Here is a 19,849-nt window from a genome sequence, read left to right as displayed (position 1 = left end):
CAGTGTGTAAAAGATGCACAACTAGCTGTTTTAATAGATTGTGCAAGCTCTATACACGGTTTGTAACCTCTGGCCAAACAGATGCCAAGCCAGGCAAATTGCAAAAGGAAAAAATCATCTGTTCGGCTTTTGCTGGTCTGCACTGTAGCCACTGACTGAAGCAAAGAGACTTCCATAACTTGGCTGGTGGATTCTGGGAGTGGAAATGAACACATCTTCCAGTTGTCCAGGTTGAGAAATGCGGATCTAGGGTTACAGTTGCTGCCTTTGAGTGGCCCTGCTGGGATGTGGAAGCTCTTCTTCTCAAAAGCTCCTTTCTCTTCTTCCTTCATCAGCTGACAGTTGACTAATGATGTCAGGTGCCCTGATGATGTTACCTAGTTGGGTTATGAAACGTCCGGCAAGAAAAAAAACCCAAGTTTAGACAGCACCTCATTCCAACCCCGAGCTACAAATATTCCCTTCCAAACTTGACTAAAGCTGACTGTGATTCTGCCACAAGCTCCTTTCAGGCTGCTAAAAAGCAGCAGAGCCGCCCAAGGGAAGAAGAGCACAATGCTCTCTCTCTCTCTGCAGCCCCTCTTCACATCACCCGGGTAAAGTTTTGCACCCGGGGATCCTCCCTCCGCTTAGATGCCGGTGCATCGGCCGGCCCGAAGCCTCACGCAAATCACCCGAGCTGCGCTTTGGCAACCCGAGCCGTTGCTAGGGAAACCGGCGGCCAAAAAGAACAACAACAACAACAACAAAAAAAAAAACAACACCAGAAGGGCAGGCCTGGTGCACCCTGAATGAGGCTCCGGGCGCGCACGACGCGCGGCGCGACGGACGCTTTTGCGTGCGACCCCTTTCCGCACGCCGCGCGCCGTCACGTCGTGGGAAGGGGGTTGGTGGTGGTAGACGCAGGGCATTGTGGGAGAAGAGGGCCGTCCGCCCGGCTGTTGGTCCGACCTCCGCGCCCCGCCCCTCCTCCTCCTCCTCCCCCTCCCCTCGCCTCCTCCGGCCAAGATGTCTGACATGGAGGATGATTTCATGTGCGACGATGAGGAGGACTACGACCTGGTAAGCGGAGCCGGCCGGCCGCTGCGCCGGGGACCATCCCTCCTCCCCCTCAGCCGCCTCCGCTTCCCGCTCTCCTCCGCCCCCGGGTGCGGGGTCGCCGCCAGCCCCTTGCCCCGGGGAAAGAAGCGCGGCAGGAGAGGCGCCGCCGGGCGGAGGGGCGCCAGCGAGATCTCCCCCTTCCCCCCCCCCCCACGGCCCTTCCCTCCGGCCCGGAGAGAGGACGGCGCCGCCTCCACCGCCGCCCAGGCCCCGCGCTAGCCCCCCTCCCCCGATCAGGCCCATCCAAGGGGCGCTGGGGCAGGGCCGCCTCGGCCCCCAAGAGCTGGATCCCTAGGGTGGGTGGGTGGGAACTTGGCTGCTTGGCCCAGAAAGACCCGCCCGCCTTGCCCCCTGAAGCCCCAGGCCCGGATAGGTGGGGGGCTGTGGGGAGCCGGTCCTTGGAGGGTGGCTGAGGGGGTTGCATGGTTCCTTGTTTGGAGGAAGGGGGGGGTCTTCTGAAATCTGACCGGCTTTCCAGTTCAGACATTCCTCGACTTACAACCGTTCGTTTAGTGACCGAAGTTAACAAGGGGCCCTGGGGGGGGGGAAAAGTGACTGTGACTGTTTTTCACACTTAACGACCAGTTGCAGCATTCTCCTCCCCCATGGTCACATGACTTAGGTTTGGCTCATAGGTAGGATGGTTGCAAGCATCTCAAAGTCACATTGTTCCCCTTTGGTGACCTTCTGACCGACATAGTTAATGGGGGGGGGGAGCCAGATTCGCTTAACAACACGGTTGCTAGTTTAACAGCAGGCAGAGGTTCGTTATAGCGAGGGAAGTTGTAAAACGGGGCAAAACTCACTGAACAGATGTCTCACTTAACGGCGTAAATGGGCCCAGTTCTGGCTGTGCGTTGAGGACTACCTGTGTTTCATTCCTGCCTCAAAGTATCATTTTGTCTATCTTTGTGGTCCTGGGAAGGGAAGACAACTTGATGGCCCATAATTAGGATTTCATGAGAGTCTGAGTCAAACTTCATTATCTAATTGATTATGCTGATTATTTCTTTTCATGTATGTATTGGGGTAGGTAGGTTGTGGGAGTTGGCAGTTGCATGCTTTATAGGGAGCTTTTCCTCCTGCGCGTTAAAAAGTCCTCTATTTTGATGTAATTTGACTGGTCTTGTGGGAGCCAGCCTTGAAAATGAGTGACTAATCTGCTGAACAAAATATCATTTGTTTTATAAGAAAAGTTTTAATTCATTTTTTTCTAGCAACAGCTTATCTAGGTGGATATTTGAGTTTTGTGATTTCTTTTGCAACTTTCTGAGGTTATTTTAGTACCGTATATACTCGAGTATAGGCCGACCCGAATATAAGCCGAGGCACCTAATTTTACCACAAAAAACTGGAAAAGTTATTGACTCGAGTATAAGCCTAGGGTGGGAAATGCAGCAGCTACCGGTAAATTTCAAAAATAAAAATAGATACCAATAATGTTTTTGAATATTTATTTCAAAGAAAAACAGTAAACTAGCGGTGTATTCAATGAAATACTTCACTCACCTCATGATGCTGATGTCCCGCTGTGATGATGATGTCCCGTGCAGCCGCGGGAGCGATGTCCCGCCTCCTATGACACACGGCACAGTGATTCCTATCATTGGATCACTGTACCAGAGGAGGTGGGACATCGCTATGTGGCTGCTTGCCATAACAAGGAGGAGGTGGGACATCGTTGCAGAGCGGCAGGAGGGGGAGGAAGGGGAATTGTAAGACAGCCCTGCATTACATTAGAACGTGAGGAGGGGGGATGGTGCGGTGCGCGCTGCGCGGCAAACTGACACAGAGGGAGGGGAAACTCACAGGGGCACTGGGCCATTCACGAGTGTCACCCAGCGGCATGGCCCCGCCCCTTTTTCTCCTCCATTTCGGGCAAATTTTTCACTGACTCGAGTATAAGCCGAGGCGGCTTTTTTCAGCCCAAAAAGTGGGCTGAAAAACTAGGCTTATACTCGAGTATATACAGTATACAAATATAACCTTTTTATTTCCTGTAAGCCGCCTTGTGTCGCTGTGAGCGAGTAGGCAGCAATATAACATTTCCAAATAAATAAATAAAACCAAATACATGGATCTTTCCAGTAATTCAGTGGTTCTCAACCTTTTCTTCACCACCGACCCCCTTTAAATATCTTTTGTGGCCACAGACCCCCAAGACTTAACCCAAGTTTTAAATCATAGCATTTCTGCAAGCCTTATTGGACCACCTCCTTGTGGCCCCCAGGGGCCCCCAGGACTACAGATTGACAACCAGTGCAGTCATTATTAAAGTGGAAAACAAGTTGGCTGGCATGTTTTCTCAATTGAAATTCTTGTTTGTGGGTTTGAGGGAGTATTTGCTAACTTTTGAAAACACTGATTACATAAATCTCTCCACAAGTTTTTTTCCCCCAAAAGGCATGATGATGATTTCTTGAAATAGATTGCATGTTGTCCCCTTTTAAATTCAGCTCCTAGCATCTTCATTTTAAAATCAAAGATAACTAGGAGATAGTCTTATTTAAGGTCTTGGGGAGCAAATAAAGTATGGATTCTCCAGGTGTAGATCATTTGTAAAACATGATCTATTGGGTTGTATGGATCCTATGATTTATGACAAATTCAGTGAATCTACTGATTTAGCTTATCATTTATAGTAACATAACCAAAATCTCCTTAGCCCGAAACAAGTTGTCCTTGAAAATCACATTGAAAGCATATAGGAGATAGATTGATGGAAGCATTAGTTGATTTCAGATGACAGTAGACAGTAGTAAGCAGCATCAAGAAGCCGTTATTCAGGCTATTTTATTTCATAGCAGAAATCTTTCTGAAACTTCGTTATAAATTACCCCATTCCTCATACCTTTAACCTAATCCAGGAAAGATTAATGCTTGGGTTGATGAATTCTACCTTGTAAAAACAAAACATACCAGTTTGTGATGTATTCATGAGAGTTGCTTTTAACTGCACGGATTGTTTGACTTGCCTTTTATTCCATAGGACAAACTGCAAAAAGCTTGCAAATTGTTAAAGCAACAAAGGATGTGTGGCAACTTCGGAAGCCACTGCTAGCTATTTGCTTATGCAGTCACTACAACTGATTTCCCCCCAATTTCCCATTTCATTCCTATCCCCCGTGCACACTCTTCTCTGGCACTTATCAATTAATTGATTAAAATTCAATATTCTCAGCTGACGCACATATATATATATATATTTACCCTTTTTTAAAATACAGGAATATTCTGAAGACAGCAACTCTGAACCAAATGTAGATTTGGAAAATCAGTATTACAACTCCAAAGCCTTGAAAGAGGATGACCCCAAAGCAGCACTGAGCAGTTTTCAAAAGGTTTATAGTTTTAATTTTTCATATATGGTATACATTCGTCTGTCAAATATTTTGTTTTATTAGGCTTTTTATTTGTGACAGCTTGGTGCAGGTGAAATCCTGTGGTCAAATAATCCTGGGATATTCACCATGTTTCACTTCTAATATCATTTATGATAAATCAGGGCTGTCAAACTCCCGGCCCACGGGCCAGATGTGTCACACGCTGGCCATGCCCACACCCGGTTTAGTGAAGGGGGGGGGGAGTCTCGATACGTCAGGTGGTGCCATGCCGACTTGAGTTTGACACCTCTGTGATAGATGATATCATTTATTATCTAAGGGGTAAGTCTTGTGAAACCTCTCTGGAATATCACTGCTCCTCATAATGTCTTCTTCAGGGAGGACTGAGCTTAGCTACTTAAAATCTCCTCAATGCTACTTAGAAGTATTAAAGACTTTTTCGCTTGTGGGGACATTTATTTTAAGAAGGAAGCATCTTATTGTTACTACTTTTGAATTTTTTAAAAAAATCTTTCTACAATTGGGTTCTCATGCTGATGGGTCACACGTTACCTCTTCTCTTCCTATCTGCCTTCTTTTGTTACTGTTTTAGTAACTGCATTTGTAGACAGATTCATTTGCCGATGCCTTGCTGGAAGTGACAACTAAGTCCTTTGAAAATAATTTCTGCATTAAGCTGCTGGATGTCTTCCTGTTGTAATAAATCCAGGAGAAGAACTCGAAATGGGGACACGGACATTCAAGGATGAAATACAGAAATCCTAAATATTGCTGTTTTGACGGATAATGGAAGACTTTCTCCTGAAACAAACAAACAAAAAAAAAGAACTAGGATCAACTGCAGCTTTTGGTGAATCTACCAGTATCAATATTGAAAAATATTACCTTTCTCTATTTTTTAGGTTTTGGAGCTTGAAGGTGAAAAAGGAGAATGGGGATTCAAAGCATTAAAACAGATGATAAAAATAAATTTCAAACTGGTAAGATGTGTATCATTTTTACTTGGGTTTTTCCTGTAAGAACTAAGCCACATCAGAATGGGAGAAAATTGTCGTTAGTTTGACCTCTTCAAAATGAATGGAAGAGCACTTGCAGAAATTCAAGACATGTATCCAGTTACACAGGGTTTGCCCTATTTTTAAATTTACCAACTAGACTCATCTTCAGTTTGAAATGCGTTGTTAAAATTAATAAATATTTCTTTTTCTGATAAAGACTAACTTTCCTGAAATGATGAACAGATATAAACAACTATTGACCTACATACGGAGTGCGGTCACAAGGAATTATTCAGAAAAATCCATCAATTCTATTCTTGATTATATTTCCACTTCAAAGCAGGTTAGATTATCTCTCCTTTCAATTTCTAGAAGTTGCACCTTCTTGAAAAATCATCTCTGTGAATGTTACAAATGCTACTTTATTTCATTTATTATAAAAATAATTGTTCAAGTTAAACAGAGAGCAGTTCACCACAAAATAGAGCACCATTTATTTATTTACCATTTATTACAAAGACTTGAAAATCACATGGAATAAAATCCATTTATTTTTATAATCTATTTCTTGCATGCAAAAACATAGAAGGAAACATGCTTTCATGTACTGGTTGCCAGAAAAAGATTACAAGTCCTTGAGATTAAAAGGAACATATCAAATAAAAAAAGAAAATATAAAATAACTACTATAATGAACCTGAGAGACTGAATTTGAGAAATTTAGCAGAATTCTATTATCTATATAGCATTAAGATATAATCAATTGCATATTTCTGTAAAGCATGTGAGATGGATGGATGGATGGATGGATGGATGGATGGATGGATGGATGGATGGATGGATAGATAGATAGATAGATAGATATAAAACAAACCCTTCAGTGTTTCTTGAAGGGTGTCTACTGAAACTTGCAGAAATCTTTATAGAAATATTCTCCAGCTTTAACTCTGACAGATCACTGGACATCTAGGAACTTTTATTCTTTGCAAATTTGATTTGGAAATTTTTATAATCGTATTATCATAGACTAACTTTTAATTTAGTTGTATGATGCCAGTTTTTCTTTCATGATATACAAGATTTCAAAGACAAAAATGTAATCAAGATGCTTAAGTAGATATGGAAAATCATTTGACAGCTGTAATCTTGCTCAACACTATCAACTGTGCCCTAACAACTGCCTTTATGTAGGGCATTCCCATCCCAAACTCAGTGACGGTTGCACCAAATCTTTGGACTGAGCTTTGGGATCATTTTAGGCTATTTCCTTAGCTTGGTTTGTTGTTCAGTGCCTTAATTATTTTAAAAGGTCTAAGAATCTGTTTAGTTTTGCTTCTCTTGGAAAACTGTTAAGTAGCACCATTTTTAGCACAAGTGTTTTTGATTTCGCTGTTTTCTCGCTCTTTCTCATTAATTGTTCTTTTCTCAATGTTTTAAAATAATAATGTTGAAATAATATTGAAATGAGCTAGGCACCTAGAGTAGCCCTACAGTGAGATAGGCAGCAAATAAACTGAATAAATAAAAATGAAATATTGCTGAACATGTGTACTGGATCTTCAAACTCCTAAAATATCCTCAACACATCTGTGTTGATTATTTTCATGGGCCGAGTTTTCTTTCTTATTTCATACCTGAAAAGATAATAGCTGTTTGATAGAGATATAAACATGGCACTAAAAATTATGAAATTAGTGTTTCTACTTGCTCAACTTAATTATAGTTGAACAGCAATGTATCTCATGGAGAAAAAAATCATTAATCTTTTTATTTATTTTGTTTGCCCAATATAGGGTGATAATTTTGTAGACGCCAAAATAAAAGGCACTTGGGAATTTGCAGCTTCCGTAGCTCAAGCCAAATCATAGTATTATTCCAGGAAGCACTAAAACGCTGTAACCATGAAATAGATTCCCACATATTCCTGGAAAAAGAGTTTGAAAACCCACATTAAGCTGATCTTGTTATGATTTGTCATTGTTAAAAATATGCACATCTTAATGCCAATATTAGAGTTTTAAGTTTTCAAAGTTGCACTTTGGGTGTGTTCATGTTGACTTTATTAACAGGCACAAATTTGCTGTTTACAATTATAGAATTCTGATTTTTTATGTCAGATGGATTTGCTTCAGGAATTTTATGAGACAACACTTGAAGCACTGAAAGATGCTAAGAATGATAGATTGTGGTTTAAGACAAACACAAAGGTAAAATGACCAATCTGGGTTGTTGTTGATTTGTTTTGTTTTTTGGGAATGTTACAATTTTTAAAAATATATTTAAGATTCTTTCTTTTTTTAAAAAAAAATTTGCTTTACAGCTTGGCAAATTATATTTAGAACGAGAAGAATATGGCAAGTTACAGAAAATTTTGCGGCAACTCCATCAATCATGTCAGGTAAGGTGCAGTTTGTTCTCTGAGTCTGTTTCTCAAGTGGTTGTAACTCTCTTGCCTGCTGCAATCCTTTGTAGAATATTTAAATAGCACAAGCATTTATTTGACAACAGGATAGCAAGTACTGAAGTGGTTTGGCAGGCGTATCTTAGGAAGATAATTGATGGGCATAAAGGAAGAACATCTTTACATTGTGGGGTTCTCTGCAAAATTGCTTTGATGTGTTCTTCTAGAATAGTGATGGCGAAACCTTTCGGCACAGTGCCCAAACCAGAGCGCCAGAAATCCAAATACCAGGTGGTGGGTGCACACATGCACGCTGGGTCTTTAAGTTTTCGGCACATGTATGCACATTGGCCAGCTGGTCTTCGAGTTACCAGCACTCCGGCCCAGAAACCAGAAGAGCAGTTGGCAACGGAGTGCATGCCCACAGAGAGGGCTCTGCGTGCCACCTGGTTTGCCATCACGGTTCTAGAAGGAATTTTAAAGAGGTGTTTTGCCTGCCTTTGAACAATTTTACAACTGCAAGTGATAATCCTGCATCCAAAAGCAAGTGTCCATTGAAATCAGATAGCTTATTACTTTAATTTGGATTGTTACTTTGACAGACAGGCTTATTCTAAACTTGCATTTATAAGCACGGCCAGTGATGCATCATGATTTATCTTTCTGTTCCTTTGCAAAATTTTAGTCCATTGCTCTGCTAACTACAGATCTGAATGGCAGAAGCGAATGAGGAAAAAAAATGGAGCAAATTTTCATCTTCATGATTTCATTTCTTAACTTTTTCATCCAGCTCCATAAATCAGGGTTATAGAAGCCAAAGGATTGGTGGATCCAGTCGATCCTCAGCTACTTCCAGAAGTCTCTTGCCATGTCTTATTTGGGAGCTTTCAACAGCTAAGCTTCCCAATCCATGTGGGAAATAAATTTATGTTTGAAGCTGATGGTGGAATGGAGAATCCAATAATTAACTTCTTCATCCCTGGAGTTCTCCCTTCAGGTGCAGAGAGAGAACGGTATTTAAATTATGCCCTCTGGAAAGCTGTAGAAATTCAAGCTAGGCTCCTAGGAATTTGTACTGAATTTTGGTATCTCTGTTGATTTGAAATGTATACTACAGTTGTTTTTTAATCCAGTCCAGGCATAAAGATGTCACAATACAGTTTAGAATTTGCAGTGCATATGAGACACCTTTTATAGATTAAAATCTACAAATACATTTTATCTGTAATTGTATTTCATAGGAAGCAGAAAGAAAAAGTGTATTCATGATTTTATACTGCACTTGTTGTTGTTGTTTTAACTAGACTGATGATGGAGAAGATGACCTTAAAAAAGGCACCCAGCTATTGGAAATTTACGCTTTGGAAATTCAAATGTATACAGCACAAAAAAACAATAAAAAACTCAAGGCACTATACGAACAGTCATTGCACATCAAGTCTGCAATTCCTCATCCGCTGATCATGGGAGTTATCAGAGGCAAGTACAGTGGCACCTTAAAGGCTAATTGATTAGGCCAGGGGTCTCCAAACTCGGGAACTTTTAAGACTTATGGACTTCAACTCCCAGAATTCCCCAGCCGGCTTAGGCTATTGGAAGAGGCATACTGATGGTAAAACAACAGTATTTTAAACAAGTTAAATTGTTAAGTACAGAAACGTGTTGCTTAACCCTGTGGCTATGAGAATAAATACAATTTGGATTACTGCAAAGGGAGGAACATAATGGAAATTAGTATTTCAATAAAGAGGGGAAGGGTTGTTAGCTACAATTTATTAGGGACATTATTGGTAGAAATTACATTAAGCTGGACATCAGCAAGTATAACAAGAGAGTATTAGGGAGAATGCAGACACTCTGTGTTACATTTATAGATTTATTACCTCAAGGCAACATATTAAACATGGGCGAATTTCTTAGAATTGATTCGTGTGGTTGGGTTTCTGCCTGTGAGAAGTGAATTAGGCTCTTGTGACGCTTTGAGTCCAGTTCCAAAAAGGTGCTTCGGAGTCCTTGGCAGGCAAGCGTAGCTTCTATTTGCAGCCCTTTAAAACAACTTGTTTCTTTTCAGATCATGTGGCTCTGGCCCTGCTCATAGTCTGAAACAGCATTTTGGAACTGAATCCAAGCGTTGCGCAACTCTAAGGTGGGGGGGGGAACAACTGCTTTGGCAGATGGTATCCTTTCCTTAAATTACCATGCAGATACGGTCATGCTTCACCTCTTTTAATGTTGATATGTATTTACAGCTTGAGATACTCTACAGACATAGTGAGATTTCAAACTTGCCGTTTGGGAAAATTCCCTCCGAACAAATGCATTTACACAGGTAGCCTGCCGACTACCTTGTTTAGCAACACTTTGAAGTGAATGTATTAAAATAAAAATAGAAAGCAGCTTTGCGACTAAGCCTCACATTTATGACCATTGCAGCGTCTCCCACAGTTCCAAGATTCCCATTCGGGTTCCCTTGGAACTGGCACATGTTTATGACTATTGCAGTGATCAGTGTTGGCATGCTCCCCACATGACTTGCAACAAAGAAAGTTAATGAAGAGCACAAAAGTAAAATTGCAAGTTGGGGCCCACATAATGCTTTAGCTCAGGGCGTCTCCAACCGTGGCACCTTTAAGACTTGTGGAATTTCAACTGGCTGAGGAATTCTGGGAGTTGAGGTCCACAAGTCTTAAACGTTGCCACGGTTGGAGACCCATGCTTTAGCTAATGATCATGGTGGCTCACTTAACAACTGGGAAAGGATGTAAGTCTGTTCTAGTCACGCGATCTGCTGTTTAGTGACCACGGAACTTAGTGATGGAATTGCCGGTTTCAATTGCTACGAGAGGGCTACCTGTATATAGGTTCACTGTAATAACTGAATGTTTATAATAAGTAGTTGAAATAAGAGACGTGATTTAGGCATTATTCAATCTGCTTAGCCCTTCGTCAGTACTGTATTCATAAACAAAAGGTCAGTTTTAAAAGGTATTCTGTGTTCTGTGCGGCAGAAGTAAATCATTCCAGCTGTCTTAATTTTTCTCCCCACAGAATGTGGTGGTAAAATGCACCTAAGAGAAGGTGAATTTGAAAAGGCACATACTGATTTCTTCGAAGCGTTCAAAAATTATGATGAATCAGGGAGTCCAAGAAGAACTACGTGCTTAAAATATTTAGTCCTAGCAAACATGCTGATGAAGTCTGGAATAAATCCGTTTGATTCTCAGGAGGTACAGCTGACCCTTTCTTCGGTTTTTTTTCTCTGTGTGAAAGAGATTAGCAAAAATATTTTCGTTATTGTAGAAATATAAACGTATATTATTTCCCATGTAGGCAAAACCATACAAAAATGACCCAGAGATTCTAGCAATGACAAATTTAGTAAGGTAAGAACGCTTTCTTCTTAACGAGCAAAATGAATTGCAACCTACAAATGCATTTGAAACAGTATGAAGTGCTAGAGAAAATTTGAAATTTGTTTCCAAATTATCTTTGATTGCAAAATGTATACATTATTTAATTAATGACCACTAGAATGTAAAGGGTACACATAGTTTGATGTATCAGCGGTCCATCAATCTGTTATGCTCCTGGTGTTTAGTTTCTATGTCAGTATTACGAAAAAAGCTATTCTAGTTTTACCAGGTAGTTTCTGAATTATTGGAGGCAATACGTGGCATGTGGATAAATGGGATTATGTTGTTAAAATCATATAGTTCGAAAAACAAAATGAATGGGACTACTAATTTCGTGCCCCAGCTGTTTACCTCCAGACCTGGAGGTAAACCTGGATGAGCATTTTGAGTGTTAGCCCTTGTATCATTCATATATATATATATATATATATATATATATATATATATATATATATATATATATATATATATATATATATATATATACACACACACACACACACACACATACATACATACATACATACATACATACATACATACATATGTTATGTTTGTGCTGATAAATAAATAAAGGGAGACTAGTATAGATCTATTTCAAGCTATTTAGCTCTCATCAGCTAGCCATACCCTTGCTGGGAATCGAACCTGTGATGAGAGCTAAATAGCTTGAAATAGATCTATACTAGTCTCCCTTTATTTATTTATCAGCACAAACATAACAAATGTAACAAAAAGGCAACTGTAAAAAATATTGGGTTTCTGTCTGGATGGTCTCTTGTGACGAGCCGAAGGACAGAGAATAGAAGTGTGACCTTCCTCCCATATTTGGGCATCCCAGGGGTTGTGACTTTAAATATATACATACATACACATATACATATACATCATATACATATACATATACATATACATATACATATACATATACATATATATATATATATATATATATATATATATGTTTTTTTTTATTTGTGCTGATATCAGCACAAATAAAAAAAACAAAAAAAAAACAAATATAACAAAGGCAACAGTAAAAATATTGGGTTTCTGTCGTGATGGACTCTTGTGACGAGCCGATAGACAGATGATGGAAGCAGTTAGCTTCCTCCCATAATTGGGGCTTACCAGGGGTTGTAAAAAAAATAAATAAATAAAATCTATTATATATATATATATATATATATATATATATATATATATATATATATATATATATATATATATACACACACACACACACACATACATACATACATACATACACATATAAACTATTTTATTCCACAAATTGAGAGATTACATCCTCCCCCAACCTCCTGATCTGCAGTCTCAGCCCTCCCACTCCCCCCCCCCCCCGCAGGATTGCCTGTTGGGAAGGCTGCTCTAGATATAGCAGTAGCAATAGCACTTATATACCGCTTTACAGTGCTTTGCAGCCTTCTTTAAGCGGTTTGCAGAGTTAGCTTATTGCCCCCAGCAATCTGGGTCCTCATTTTACCGAAGGATGGAAGGCTGAGTCAACCTTGAGCCTGGTGAGATTTAAACTGCCAAATTGCAGGCAGTCAGCAGAAGCAGCCTGCACGACTGCACTCTTAACCACTGTGCCACTATGGCTCATATGTTCCCTTTTGGATTGCAAATATAAATTTATATGTGCTTCAGTCTTCCAAAGTGTAACTCGGTGCTCTTTCTCTTGCAGTGCCTATCAGAATAATGACATCACTGAATTTGAAAAGATCCTGAAGACAAATCACAGTAACATCATGGACGATCCCTTCATAAGGGAGCACATCGAAGGTACAGAACTGTTGGGTTTTGCATTCTTCATTTTCCACCAGCCTGAATTCTTGGTTCACAAAACTTCTTTTGTACTGAAATTAACATTAAAAGTACATCTAAAATTCTGTTAACCATGAAAACGTGAGGATTGAACCATGCAATTTTTACTTTATTTTTTTAATTATAATTTTTTTTAAATTAACAAACATGTAAAATACACACACACAAAACCTAGACATACACCACATTTACACAATACAATACGAACAGGAGCTTCCTCTTCTTTCCAATAGCCATTGCCAATCGATACCGCTCACCTTATATTATTTCCCCTTCTATTGTATTTCATTTGGATTTCACCATTCTTAACCCTCTTATTTTACTCATAACTATTATTTTTTGAGTTTTATTATATTCCTTCATTGATTTTTTTTTCTTTCCTCCATCCACCTATACCATTTATCCCATATCTGGTAAAATTCTGATTCTTCTTTTCCCTGGATTTCTTTAGTTAGTTTGTCCATTTCAGCACAATCCATAACCTTTCTTATTATTTCATCTTTGCTTGGAATTAATTTGTTTTTCCATTTCTGGGCAAAGGCAATCCTTGCCGCCATAATTATTTGTAGTATTAAATACTGGGTTTCTTTTTTGTATTTCGCAGACATTATTCCTAATAAAAAAAACTTCAGGTTTCCATTCTATTTTAACCCCTGTTATTGCCTCCAGCCAATTTTTGATCCTTTTTCAAAAAAAAATTAGCCTCCTCACAGGTCCACCATAAATGGTTATATATTCCATGTATTGATTCACATTTCCAACATTTTGGGGAGGTATTTGTTAAGATTTTAGTTAACCTTGTTGGTGCCAGGTGCCATCTGTAAAACATTTTGGTTTTCCTTGTATGCAACTGATAGTGTCAGCAATTTTTACTTTAATCAGTTTGTGATAAGTTGGTTAATTAAAGGCCTGGGCCTTGTATATTTTTGGATGATTTGAAAAGACAATTTGGAAATCAGTTATTGGATCTCAGGATATACAGGAAGTCCTCGAGTTACAGCAGTTCATTTAGTGACTGTTCAAAGTACAACAGCACTGAAAAAAGTGACTTACGACCATTTTTCATGCTTACAACTGCTGTAACATCAGAGATGGTATCCAACCGGTTCTCTCCGGTTCAGGCGAACCGGTAGCGGCCGCTGCGGGAGGGTCTGCCCATCCGCCCTGACGTAATGCGTGAGCACTCTGCATATCCATAAGTTGGTGCGCATGTGCAGATGTTGCGCATGCACTCGCATTTGTGAACCAGTAGGGAAGGTAAGCGAATCCCACCACTGTGTACCACCACCACCCCAGTCACATTAAAATTCAGACGCTTGGCAACTGACTCATATTTATGACGGTCGCAGCATCCTCGGGTCATATGATCTCCTTCTGTGACCTGACAAGCCAAGTCAATGGGGAAGCCAGTTTCACTTAACAACCATGTCATGCAGTGATTCGCTGAACAAATGTGGCAAGCAAGGCCGTAAAATGGGGCAAAACTCGCTCAACAAATGTCTGATTGAGCAGCAGAAATTCTCGGGCTCAGTTGTGGTTGTGCTTGTATATATAAAGAAATCCAGCGATTACTGGATAGAAACCTAGGCATTTCTTTTATTTCTTAACGCTTTGTGCAGTGACCGTTTTGCTTTTGTTTTCTTCCAGAACTTTTGCGAAACATCAGGACACAAGTGCTTATAAAATTAATTAAGCCTTACACAAGGATACATATTCCATTTATTTCTAAGGTACTTGAACGTATTGTTTTCATGGGTTTTCAGTTCTTGTTACTGATCAGAAAGTTAGAAAAAAAATGTTGCATCTTCATATTGACGTCCTTCAACCTCTAACACTTGAGCCATCATCTCTGCCTGTTGTTTTCCTCCTTAGGAGTTAAACATAGATGTAGCTGACGTGGAAAGCTTGCTTGTGCAGTGTATACTGGATAAGTGAGTATTTTCCCCCCCTTTTCTTCAACAATAAGTATTTTCTTATTTATAGTGCAGGACATATAAACAGTGCATTATTATTTTTCCAATTAAAATGAAGTTGATGTTATGTTGCATGGTAATAGCAGAATAGTGTATTCAACATGGTTTGGTTGTGGGAAAAGTGGTATCATGTAGGAGATAAACTTACAAATAGGCAGTAATTCCCATTATCATTTTGTATTGTTCGGTAAACATTGATCATATTCAAAAACAGGACTAAGCAAGTACAACGTAGCTGCCAGAGTATTTTTTTCCCCTCTCCTAGCATTTTAATGCTAACTCAATAATAATAGGATTGATTCATAAGGATGTAGTTTAAAAACATCAATCAGATATCTACTGGTAAGGAGGCTGGTAGTTTATTGAATAAGCCTCCAGGTCATTTCAACTAATACCTACCAAAGGTCAAACATTCACAACTCCCATCAACCTTGTCATTCGATTGGGTAACATTTTTTCTTCTGTTCAATTGTGTCTGATTCTCCGAGACGAGTTGGACAGGTCCCTGCAGTTTCTTGGCAAAGTCTTTCAAAAATGGCTTGCAACTTCCTTTTAGTAGGGCTGAGAGAGAGTCACAAGATCACTCGGCTGGCTTTACGTCTAAGGCAGGACTCCCAATTTCTAGCCTGATGCCTTAATCATTACACCAAGGAGGCTCTCTAGATTGGTGGGGTAGAACAAAATAAAAACAGATACTGGGTTAATGTTGGCGTATGTCAAATTATCTCACTGATTGCAATTGTTTTTATTAGGAAAGAGTCATCATTTCACTGTGACCTCCATTTCACCATAGCGCCTACTTTCAAAAGTTCCAATTTCATTTCTTTTTGGCTTTGAGCTAAGTGTTGCTTTTAAAACAAATTTAATTTATAAGTAAAAAAAAATTCTAATATTTCTTTAAGAATTCATTGACCAAAATGCCTCCCCCTGTAAGAGCTTTTTTTTTTTTTAAATAGGAACTTCTATGTTTGAGAGACATTGTGTCTGCATTGTTCAGTTTTTCCCCCCCTTTGTTGCTGGTTTTGTGTATGTGTGTTTTTTGTTTTTAAAAATCAACTTGCATGCAATTGGTATCTGGAACGTATGCAGAGTTTCAGCTCTAAAGTGCTCTTGTTTTCTTCGGTTTCAACTCTAGCATACTATATTCACAATCTCTTGGTCGTATTCATTAGGAATACTGTGTGGGTTTGGACGCATCTTGCGAATCCCATTTGAAGCTAAAATTGCAGTAGCATTTATCATTGATTAGTTTCAAAACAGATTTCGCAAACTTGTAACAAATTCTGGTTGGTATTAATAGAAGCACCTAGATTATGCTCCTGTATAATTTGACATGAAAAGAAATTAAGGAGGGAATTCAAAAGTATTGTGCGACGTATTTATCCATGGTGAGAGCATTGGGTATGTCAAACATGTATTAGTTAGTAATAACGTTTGTGTTTTTGTTTCTTTCAGCACTATTCATGGTCGGATCGATCAAGTAAATCAACTCCTTGAGTTAGATCATCAGAAGCGGGGCGGAGCACGATATACTGCGTTAGATAAATGGACCAACCAACTAAACTCACTCAACCAGGCAGTAGTCAGTAAGCTGGCTTAAACAAGAACAAGCTATGATGAAAATCTACTTAAGACAACAGCGCAGTGATGTAAACCTTAAAAACTGGGAATGGCAAAACTACTGTCAGTTGATGTGCCCTGAAATTATTGGAGTTACTGGCAGAAGTGCTTTTTTGATCAGCTGGTTTGTGTTTTGCTGCTGCATTTATCCCAAGAAAAAAACAACAGCTTTAATCTTCAGAAGAAAACCAAAACGCCACGGGATTGATGCTGTGTTGACCTTTTGCCCTCACCATGCGACACCCTAATAATCTGCCAAGGGGCACCTTATGGCCAGAGAGAAGGTTATGTTTGTCATGATTTTTAATTACACTGACACGTTCCTGTTGGTTTAAATTTAAGCATTATTTTACCTGCAGAAAAAAAAAATCTCACAAAAAATAACCTGCAATAACTTGAAACGCATACCCTTTTGAACATTTCTTTTCTCATGTATACATTGAAATGTTTGCTGCATTTTGCAAAATGTCAACTCTCCCAAAATGTGTCTGCATATTTCTGTACCTGCAGTGTAATAAAGGATTAGAGGAAACCCACACTTATGGTGGCATACTGTCACTTAGGTTTCAAGCAGCAAAAATAAACAGTGCGGTTCAGAAATTGTATGTATATATATATATATATTTATTATTTCTTGAAAAGTTTTAACTGTTACTCGGGTGGGTTGCATTTGTGGGACTTGAAAGAGCAAGAGGGTTTAAAATCATTTGGGGGGGGCGGAGGGAGGTGATGCTGGCCTTAAAACTGTAATAATTGGTAATCAAGCCTGGTTTGCGCATTCTCTACATCAATGTTAAGACTTTTCTGTTTGAAAAGACACTGGTTTGCATGATAGCCACAGCTGGGGTTTTATTTTTATAGCTCTAATTAATTCCAACCTAAACCTTGCAACTGGAATTAGAATGGGTTTACAAATCAATTTGGGTTAAATATGGTTTCTGAAAATACAAATGAGGTAATGTTAACCATAGTTAGCTCTGAAATGGAAAAATGGCAAGATATTCCCAAATGGGGATTGGAGGGAGGGGGGTATGTAATCTGACAAATATGACCTGAGATGATTAATATGGATTGAGCAGCAGACATTTGGGGCGTGGCACGACATAACCGCAAACGTCAAAAGCGCGCCGACAAAAGCGCGGTGCTAAAACCGCGATGTCAAAAGCGCGCCGACAACAGCACGCCGACAGAAGCGCGATTTAAGGTAAGGTTTAGGGTTAGGTTTAGGGTTATTTTTAGGGTTATGTTACAGCGCGCTTCTGTCGGCGCGCTGTTGTCGGCGCGCTTCAGCGCTCATTCGTCTCCGCGGTTTTGACGGCGCGGTTTTGTCACCACGCTTTAGTCACACGCGCTTTTCTCGTATGCGCATTTGTGGTGGAACCCATTTGGGGTGGCTGGTGCAGGTTGCCTTAAATTGTCAAAGTATATTTATTTTGGTTCTGGGTGGGTTATTTTTTTTTTGGTAAACACTATTGTTTTAACAATCCTAATTTAATAGGTATATTAAGCCTTATTTAAGATTATGTAAGTATGTGTTGTACCTGCTGTTTCAGTTCATTTCAGATTTAGATTTTCAAATGTTGGTTTTGAGGACCTCAATTATAGCTGATGGGCTGGCAGCACTAAACTGAAGTTTGTCGTTTAATCTTTAAAAAAGAAAGAAAGACACAAGACAAATAACCTTGCCAACAATTCTAAATGGCTGCCATTTGTAAGCGGGGTGGGGGGGGATGGTTAGCAGGTTTTATTTTGGGTAAATTCCTCTGTTCTTACAGATCACTGGGGGACTGACATAATAAAACAACGAAAGTTATACTAATTTAAGTTTTACAAATGATTGATAAGACATGGTTCAGAGTAAAAAGTTGAGCTCATGAAGATAAAAAAATTATGAATGTGTATTGTTTGTGAAATCAATCAGTATTCTCACTAATATCACAGTTAATTCAAAGCAATAAAAAGAGGCCACCTAACTTGTCATAATAGGAAAAGAGAAAACAAAAACTATTGAGAGTTGTGATTTTTTTGGGGGGGGGGCTTCAGAAAAATATATAGGAACTATATAGATGCAGAATTGTCTGTATATTTTCCTTTTGCTGTGTCTGTTGCAGAAGATTCAGCATTTGATTGGACAGATACAAATGCATATTGGAGTAAGAGAGAGATTTGAAAATGTCAGCAAAGATTTAATATCTCAGACTTTTAAAAAACCTACTTTTAAAGAATTGGGTAGGTGGGATTTCAAGGTTTAGTGCTGTGCTTGATTCTAGGGTATTTTTGGAAGTTAGATCACTTCCATTTGCAACTCTAGTGTTTTCCGTATCTTTTTATATATTTATTTATTATTGTGGTATTTATTTATCTGTTCATTTATTTACTTACCTATTTAGTTTTGTTTCCAAGATGAGTTTTTGACTTCAGGGTATCTTAGGTGAATCTAATCCTACACATGGAACCAGCAATATTAGTCATTGAACAGACACACTGTCCCTTAAAACCTTTGTTATGATGTGCTGTGCAGTTGTTAAGCATAATCAGAAGTAAACCCAATGGAATTCAATGGGAATTGTTCCCTAGTAAGTAATCTTAATCCTGTATCGTTCTTCGAGACTGAAATCCTTTTGTTCCATTGTTGCTGCTGAATTGACAAATGGCACGCAGAATAGGGATGTACGGATTCTGCAGAGCCTCCTACTTGTCCGCAGGGAGGAACTCTCTGTAAAAGCAATCAAGCATCTCTTGAAAGTACAAAGAGAATAGAAAGTAAAATAGAGGACAGGCATTTGGAGAGCCAACATGACACCGTGTAAGAGAGCTGAACTTTTAGTCTGTTTTAATCGTACTAATAGCTAGGTTAAAGCAATGGCTGTTGCAACATTGGGAATGCTTCTATCGCATAATTTAAAAGGAGAGAAGTAAATTTTGCAAGATTAACCGTCGCATGTAATTCTGGTGTAGGCTCTTTGAACTGATTCTTGCCTAAGGCAAGACATATGGCAAAATATTCGCTGTGTAAAATTAGATCTGTAGGCTTCACTTCAGAAATTCTGACTCCACCAAAGGATGCGGCAGAACATATGGAACATGGCTCAAACTGCCATGCTTAATGCATCTCTGTGAGAAAAGCTAACAGTAGCGTTTAGTTATTTGGGTT

At 39.4% G+C, this 19,849-nt stretch overlaps 1 protein-coding gene across 2 annotated transcripts; it reads left to right on the top strand.

Moving 5' to 3' along the window:
• Positions 1–955: 955 nt before the first annotated feature.
• On the top strand, positions 956–17,298 carry COPS2 (COP9 signalosome subunit 2). 2 transcript variants are annotated; one of them, XM_032232878.1, is made up of 13 exons: positions 956–1,062; positions 4,329–4,442; positions 5,348–5,425; positions 5,661–5,786; positions 7,561–7,650; positions 7,764–7,841; positions 9,149–9,323; positions 10,893–11,071; positions 11,175–11,227; positions 12,963–13,060; positions 14,750–14,832; positions 14,975–15,033; positions 16,531–17,298. In XM_032232878.1, exons 1-13 carry the CDS (start codon positions 1,009–1,011, stop codon positions 16,673–16,675), a joined length of 1,332 nt encoding a protein of 443 aa, XP_032088769.1. In that variant the 5' UTR covers positions 956–1,008; the 3' UTR covers positions 16,676–17,298. The 2 variants fall into 2 exon arrangements, with proteins under 2 accessions (XP_032088769.1, XP_032088768.1); XM_032232877.1 differs by having other exon boundaries at positions 7,540–7,650.
• The last annotated feature ends 2,551 nt before the right edge of the window (positions 17,299–19,849 follow it).

The sequence above is a fragment of the Thamnophis elegans genome, chromosome 16 (genome assembly GCF_009769535.1).
Source record: "Thamnophis elegans isolate rThaEle1 chromosome 16, rThaEle1.pri, whole genome shotgun sequence".
Taxonomy (NCBI): Eukaryota; Metazoa; Chordata; class Lepidosauria; order Squamata; family Colubridae; genus Thamnophis; species Thamnophis elegans.
This window is presented reverse-complemented; position numbering and strand designations above follow the sequence as displayed.

Bases quoted from the DNA above. Each gene is read 5' to 3' on its own strand.
- COPS2 (XM_032232877.1), top strand. From the start codon at position 1,009: ATGTCTGACATGGAGGATGATTTCATGTGCGACGATGAGGAGGACTAC. The intron at 1,063-4,328 runs GTAAGCGGAGCC...TTTAAAATACAG, and splicing joins ATGAGGAGGACTACGACCTG to GAATATTCTGAAGACAGCAA. The intron at 11,072-11,174 runs GTACAGCTGACC...TTTCCCATGTAG, and splicing joins ATCCGTTTGATTCTCAGGAG to GCAAAACCATACAAAAATGA.